Source organism: Zootoca vivipara, chromosome 2, assembly GCF_963506605.1.
Source record: "Zootoca vivipara chromosome 2, rZooViv1.1, whole genome shotgun sequence".
Taxonomy (NCBI): domain Eukaryota; kingdom Metazoa; phylum Chordata; class Lepidosauria; order Squamata; family Lacertidae; genus Zootoca; species Zootoca vivipara.
The window spans coordinates 64626388-64634366 of record NC_083277.1 but is presented as its reverse complement, the minus strand read 5'-3'; the positions used below and the strand labels follow the sequence as shown (position 1 = coordinate 64634366).

General features: G+C 47.4%; 1 protein-coding gene across 1 annotated transcript; it reads right to left on the bottom strand.

Moving 5' to 3' along the window:
• Nucleotides 1–2913: 2913 nt before the first annotated feature.
• LOC132591725 (uncharacterized protein K02A2.6-like) lies at nt 2914–6221 on the bottom strand. Its single transcript, XM_060271643.1, has one exon. The coding sequence runs from the start codon at nt 6096–6098 to the stop codon at nt 3252–3254; it is 2847 nt and encodes a 948-aa protein (XP_060127626.1). The 5' UTR covers nt 6099–6221; the 3' UTR covers nt 2914–3251.
• Nucleotides 6222–7979: the final 1758 nt, after the last annotated feature.

The following is a 7979-nucleotide window of genomic DNA, read 5'->3' as shown; positions in this document are numbered from 1 at the left end:
GCAGAGCAATTATTCTTACCTTTGCAAAGTAGGTTACATTCCAGCTATGCAAAAGTCAGAGGTTTCTGTACACACACACACACACCACACATCTCTCCCATCTTCCTTCCAGGAACTCAAGGAGGGTGTGGCCTGTGGGAGGGGATATGGTCTGAGGAGAGTTCCAATGGCCAAATCAAGACTACATTGGGTTTCTGGGCCTAATGTTCCCAACCCCTGGTTCACTCTGATGTGCCAGTGAGAAGACATCTGAATGACATGAAAATCTATTTCCCTTCCTCTCTTTACAAGCTGGCTTCTTTCTAGTGTTGATCATGTTTCCACAAATATTTATGCAGATAAGCAGATTCTGTAGCCCTGTAGGTAAGGGGTGTTTTAAAAAGAAGATGTAGATGTATTTGCATAATATTCATGACATTTTCATGTAGCAATCAAATCTGAGGAATAAACATTAATGAATTAAATCCTGGTTCTGGAAAATGAATGGGTTGGTGTTTTTCTTTTCTTTTTCTTTTCTTTCTGCTGTATGATCCATTTCATCTGTTCTTGGTTTTAGTGAGAAAGGCATGTAAAGAAAACCAGGAGTTTGGGAGGGTGCACCCTTTGTTTATGTTTTTTTTTTGTAGTGCAGGAAATGCTTGCCAAAAAACTACCCTATTACTCATACAGGGAGGAATTCCAAATGTCAGTTGAAAACATTTAAAAGTCAAATGTTTTGAATAATTTTTAAAGCCGTTAGATAAGACAAATATGTACGCATCAGTTCATGTTAATAATACATAGATCTTATGTCCAAGGCCTAGTTATTGGAGCAAATGGAACCTTTCCATCAACAAGTGGGCCCATAAATGGAAGTCCAATAAATACAACTTAGAAATTTCCAAACATCTGGGACAAAGCTAAACAATACAGCAGGGATGGGGAGCCTGTGGCCCACCAGATGTTGTTGGACTCCAGCTCCCATCAGCCCCAGTCAGCATACCTAGTGATCAGGGGTGATGGGATTTGTAGTTCAGCAACATCTGGAGGGTCATATGTTCCCCATCCCTGTTATACAGCAATTAGCTGTCATATTTAGTATCAATTACTATCTTAATTCTGGATATGAAATGCCAAATAAAGGGGCATAAACTGCTAGGAAATACCTGAGAGCAACCAGAAGGCTAGAGCTTACCAGCTGTTCTGATCCCTTCCCTCTTTCCACTCAACTGACCACTGCATCACTTATCAACAGGGCAGTGACCCTAAAGACATACACAATCTAGCCCTAAACATTTGATTGACTTGCAAGTTCTTTCCTAGTAGGAATAAAAAATCAGCTAAAATTTCTTTTAGGGTACAAGTGAATCTAGAATTCTAGCTTTTTAATGCTAATGAGATGTCTATTTGCTTTCTGTACTAAGCTGTACTATATAAACCCTTCCCTTCAACCTCTTTTTATTGTGCACAATTGGTTTGTTTGGGTTTTAGCTGATCAGGTTCCTGAGTTCCACAACCAAGCTGTGTTTTTTCCCCAATCCCCTTTTCTAGCAATTGGCAGGAGTGACAATATCGACTGTCTGAGTGTCATCAGTTTCAGGGCCTGAGATGTCACAGGTTGTTTCCTCCTGCTGCTGCTGCTGCTTTCCACCCACTTCCTCATTTTTCTCCCAACAGAAATGAAGGGAGACTACAGCAGTATTATTTGTTGAAGGTAGATAAAGGACCTTCAACAGAGACATCTGACACACAAATTCACAGATATGATGTGACCATAAACCTGGCGGAACATTTAAAGATAAGATAGATTTCCCATAATTGCTACGGTAGTAGAAGTTCAGATCCATGTTTGACAAGTCAGTTACAGTATTGGCATTTGCTTCCCCAAGACGTGTAACAGTTTGAACTGGAGATGCCTATGGTCAAGTGGCCCATTTCTTCATATTCCATTTCTTTTGTTGTGGGGATGCCTGTCAAAAGCAGCCCTGTCAAAGCAGCACAGCATACATACTGGAAGAGCAAGGTCACATAGGGTAGCTTAGTCCATAGATACCGGTACCTCAGGAGTTTCCATAATTTTAAGCTATCTTTTGGCCTCCATAGGGGGCTTAACTGACAGCTCTTCTCTTCTGCACTTTTCCTTATATGGAATATTGCTGAGTATTTAATAAAGCACCATAAATCCTTCTTCCTGCCCAGCTGCTTTGCCTGATTAAATATTGCTCTCCTCATAACCAAGTCACAGGGTGTAATCCTGAAAGAGCATTAGTTCTCTGGCTTTGCCCCACAGCAGTTCCTCTTTGAGCTGCCAGAAGAAGAAATTCTCTAATGGCCAAAGCTAAAACTCACTTTTATGGCTCTGTAATTCTTAAGAGTGTGAGGAAGATCTTCATAAGGAGATACAGGCAATTGCTAGAGAAGGTGTATAACAGTGCAATCCTAACCAAAAGGAAGTTTTATTGAATTCAGTGGGTCTTTCTCCCGGGTAAGTGAGATTAGGATTTCGGCTTTAATTATAAAACAGTGTAAAGGTAAAGGGACCCCTGACTATTAGGTCCAGTCGTGACCGACTCTGGGGTTGCGGTGCTCATCTCGCGTTATTGGCCGAGGGAGCTGGCGTACAGCTTCCAGGTCATGTGGCCAGCATGACAAAGCCGCTTCTGGCGAACCAGAGCAGCACACAGAAACGCCGTTTACAGTGTAATGGGTATTAATTATATTATTCAACTAATTAACTGAAATTAGTAGCCCATTATTTTTGTAAAAATATGATCTAGTTCAATGCTTTTCTTAGAAAATTCTTTACCCTTCATAGGGGATTCCAACTTCTATCAGTTGTGGTTTATACATGTGCTCCTATGAACAAGGGTATGTTGGGGAAATATTGGGGTTCAATACCCAGTACCCTTTGTGTTGTGACGTGGGGTTTGTGATTTCAGCTCTCTTGACAAAACATGCTGGAGACAGTTCTTTAGTAACAGCTCTTTATTAAAGTGAACAAGACTGACTCTGAGGGCAGGAAGGCTACATTTATAGGGACAGGGAACTAGCTAGAAAGGGATACATTTTGGAGGGAACAATATCAGGCAATCACAGTGCTGCCTTTTGGAGGGAACCAATAAGACAGAGGATCCAAATACAGCAGCTTAAATGAACCAATAGTAGCTGTACCCTCTGGAACTAAAAGGCAGTTACTTTATCCTAATGCAAATACAGACAATAATAATACAGAGATAAAATCCTTTGACTCAATACACAACACCCCTCCCCCCCTAGTGAGCACAGCAGACGTAATCCCTCAGGTACTGTGGGGTCCTACAACTTCTACTTGATCTCCTGACAACAGGTGTTGCAGGTTCTGGATTGGGTGTTACCTGTGGTGGAGGGGCTGCTATAGGGGTTTCGTCAGGAACAGATGGAGTCCCAGACATCTCAGGGTCCCCAACCTGTACCTCGTCATCCTGAGGACTAGCAGACCCTGGTTCATTTGCTGAAGCCCCTGGTGACTGCACCTCTGGGCCATCTTCACTCTGGTCTCGCAGCTGTGCGTCATTAGCCAGGGATGAATTATCTGACTCCTCCCTGCTGAGCGCCCGGCGCCTCAGCTGATCTATATGTCTCTTCCAAACTTGCCCATTTTCCAAGGTCACATAATAGGACACAGGTCCACTACCCCGGGTGATCACACCGGCCACCCACCGTGGACCTCGTGAATAGTTCCTCACCCAGACCAGATCTTCAGGGGCGAGATACCTTGTTGTGTCAGTCTCAGCCTGGGGGGTTGCTCTTGAATTACGGTTTGGCATTTTATCTGGGTGGACATAATCCAGCACCGTTACCAGTCTTCTACCTAAGAGCAGCTCAGCTGGCGACTTGCCCGTTGCAGTACATGGCGTCGCATGCTGCAAAAATAGCATTCGTGCAATGCGAGCCGACCAGTTACCCTCCATTAAGCGCGCAATGGATTCTTTGGCTGTTCTTACCATGCGCTCAGCCTGCCCATTGGAGGATGGGTGAAAGGGCGCGGATGTGACCCCTCTTATGAAGTTATCAGCCAAGAATGCCCTGAATTCTTGGGATACAAAAGCTGCCCCATTATCTGATACAATGGTCTCAGGTAACCCGTGGGTTGCAAACAGCTGCCTCAACACCTTGATTACGGCAGCTGATGCCATGCTAGGGACCATCGCCACTTCTAACCATTTGGAATATGCATCAACGATAACCAAAAAGACCTTCCCTTGGAATGGCCCAGCAAAATCTATGTGCAGCCGGCTCCAGGGAGTCCTGGACTGCTCCCACCAGTGGACTGGTGCTCTGGCCACTTCTGGCCGCACCTCTTGGCATGCCTTGCATGTTCGTACCCATTGTTCTATGTTCTGGTCCATTCCAGGCCACCACACATAACATCGGGCTAGCGACTTCATCCTGACCATTCCCGGGTGTCCCATGTGAAGCGTCTCAAGAACCCTGTTTCTCAGTGGTGCTGGGATGATCACCCTATCTCCCCATAGGAGACAACCCTTATGCATGGACAATTCGTGCTGCCTTGTCGCATAAGGCCTGAATTTTTCTTCATGCGGACCACCTGGCCACCCCCTCCCCACCCAAGTGAGCACACGGGAGAGAACAGCATCTTTCCTCGTTTTCTCAGCTATATCAGTAGCTGTTACAGGAGCCCCCGGAAGTGTTTCTAGCATCATAATGTGCTCCGCCGGAGCAGGATCCTCATTGCTCCCGCCAGGAAGGGGCAATCGACTCAGCGCATCAGCGTGGCACAACTGTTTCCCCGGCACATGTGTCAAGGTGTACTGGAACCCATTCAGGAATATTGACCAACGCAACATTCTGGGGGAGAGAATTTGTGGCGTTTGTTTGTTTGGGTTGAACAACCCTAACAGTGGTTTGTGGTCCGTTTCAATGGAGAAATGGCGACCGTACAAATAATCATAGAACCTTTTGATTCCTGACACAATTGCTAGTGCCTCTTTATCAATTTGAGCATAGTTGCGCTCCGTGGGTGACAACGTACGGGAATAGAAAGAGATGGGCTTTTCCAACCCATCCGGTTCCCTATGACTCAGCACAGCCCCCAGGCCGTATTGAGAGGCATCACATGCCAGGACCAGCGGCTTCGACTCATCATAATGAGCAAGGACGCTCCTGCTACTCAGCATTTCTCGCAAGGAGTCAAAAGCCTTCTGCTGCTCCCGCCCCCATCGCCACACATTCTTTTCCCGCAAAAGTCTATGTAATGGTTCAGCTACCGAAGCTTTCTGGGGTAAGAATGAATGATAAAAGTTAATAAGTCCCAGGAATGACTGCAACTCCGTCTTGTTCTGTGGTCGTGGTGCCTCGATGATGGCCTTAATCTTAGCATCTGTGGGGTGGATGCCTGATGCATCAATTTTAAACCCCAAGAAATCCACAGTTGGCACCCCAAAACTGCATTTTTCTTTTTTCAGTTGCAACCCCACCTCCTTGAACTTGAGCAACACTGCACGGACACGCGCAACCAGTTCCTGTGGGTCTTTTCCAGCAATCAAAACGTCATCAAAAAATGGCAAGACCCCCGGCAGACCCCTTAACAGGCGTTCCATGAGCCCTTGAAAAATCCCTGGGGCCACACAAACTCCGAACTGTAATCTGTTAACTCTGAATGCCCCTTTATGTGTGACAATAGTCTGTGCTTCCGCTGATTGTGGGGTTACTGGCAGCTGTTGGTAAGCTTGTGCCAGGTCAATTTTGGCGAACACCTTGCCCCCAGCCAGTTTAGCCAACAGATGTGATATGACTGGAATGGGGTATGAGTTTCCCCTGAGTGCCTTATTGATAGTACATTTGTAATCTGCACATATCCTGACTTCCCCATTTGCTTTAAGGGGCGTGACGATTGGAGTCTCCCACTTAGCAGAGTCCACGGGTGAGAGAACTCCCTGCTTGACCAATTTATCCAGCTCTGCCTCAATCTTGGGTTGCAGTGCAAATGGCACTCGCCTTGGTTTGAGTCGGATTGGGGCCACCCCGGGGTCCAACTCGAAGTCAACTGGGGGCCCTTTATAACAACCCAGTTTTCCATTAAAGAGACCAGCAAATTCCTTGCATAATACCTCGCTCATCTCAGGGCAGGTTTGGATTGAATTAAGCCCTGAGATACTCAGTCCCAGGGCGGGGAACCAGTCAGTGCCCAGGAGACTGGGGCGACTGCCCTTCGCAATCACCAGTTTGAGTACAGCCTGTTTGTCCTGGAACTGTACTCTCACGGCACACATTCCCATAACATGGATGCGGCCTGCTGAGTACGACTGCAAGGTTGCCGGGAAGGGCTCCAGAGGGGGCAACTTACCCCTGGGGAAGAATGTCTTCGCGGTCTGGTCTGACACAATGGTGAATGCAGATCCAGAGTCCACCTCCAAGTCGCACTGCTGACCCTCAATCTTCACCTTGACGTGTGCCTTGCCTTGCGCTGGAAACTGCACGGCCCTCCCGTTGATCTCCGTTATGTAGTGGCAGTCCTTTCGAAAATGAGTTGCTGTGGGCGGTCTGCGATGCTCCAGTCTAGGTGCTCCTGTTGCTCCTGACGCCGCCGATCTACAGACCCTGGCGATGTGACCTGTCTTCCCGCACATCCGGCACATAGGATCCCTGAAACGACAACTCTTCCGCCCATGGTTTCCGCCACAACCTGGGCAACTGCCTCGGTGATCTTTGTGCACTGTGCAGGCCTGACGCACCAACTCGACCCCACGGACTGGGCTCTGGCTCGGAGTAGCCTCTAGCTCGTCCATGGCATGCGCAACTTCTATCTGTGGCTTAGTGGCCTTGCGACTGGCATCAAGCTCCTCTCTTTCATAATTCTCCGTGGCGGTGGCCTCCTTCAAGGCTGAAGCAAGGGTAACCTCTTCTTTAGCCACGATGCGTCTTCTGGCTTTCTTGCTGCTCAGACCACCAATAAACCGATCCAGGAGAGTCTCTTCCAGATTTTGGAAGCCGCAGTGCTGAGCGAGCTTCCGGGGTTCAGCCAGAAATGCGGATACAGACTCCCCAGCATGCTGCTGCCTCTTATGGAACTCCATCCGCCGGGCCATCTTGGTCTCAGTAGGCGCCAAGTGGCTTGTTAGGCAGGCAAGAATATCTTGGAGAGATGTCTCACTCAGCTTCGCTGGAGCAAGTAATGCCTTGGCTAGCTTGAAGGTCTCGGGCCCACAGTAGCTCAGGAATGTGGCCCTTCTTTTGCTGGCATCGGTGATCCCTTGAGCCACTGCGAAGAACTCGAAGCGTTCGACGTAGTCTTCCCAGGTGTGGGGCTCTGATGGCTGGAAGGGCTCCAATACCCTTGGACTCTCCATTGTCCTAGCGGGCAGGGTTGTCTTCTCAGCTGGCCAGTGAGTCTTGTTCTCAGCTGCAATCCGGACTCTGAGGCAGGGTTGTGTTTAACCGCTCCTCAGCATTCCGGATCCCACCTTCGTCGCCAGTTGTTGTGACGTGGGGTTTGTGATTTCAGCTCTCTTGACAAAACATGCTGGAGACAGTTCTTTAGTAACAGCTCTTTATTAAAGTGAACAAGACTGACTCTGAGGGCAGGAAGGCTACATTTATAGGGACAGGGAACTAGCTAGAAAGGGATACATTTTGGAGGGAACAATATCAGGCAATCACAGTGCTGCCTTTTGGAGGGAACCAATAAGACAGAGGATCCAAATACAGCAGCTTAAATGAACCAATAGTAGCTGTACCCTCTGGAACTAAAAGGCAGTTACTTTATCCTAATGCAAATACAGACAATAATAATACAGAGATAAAATCCTTTGACTCAATACACAACACTTTGGGTTCAGCCTGGATGGCCAATGAGATCCAGACTCCAAATGTCAGTCCAACAGGACGTTTATTTAAGCCTGTGCAACACAACCTGAGCCAGCAGGTAGTTGAAGGGTGGCAACCCAAATTTAACAAAGGCACAAACATTTATTCACTTACAAGCAGAGGGGCAGTTATGT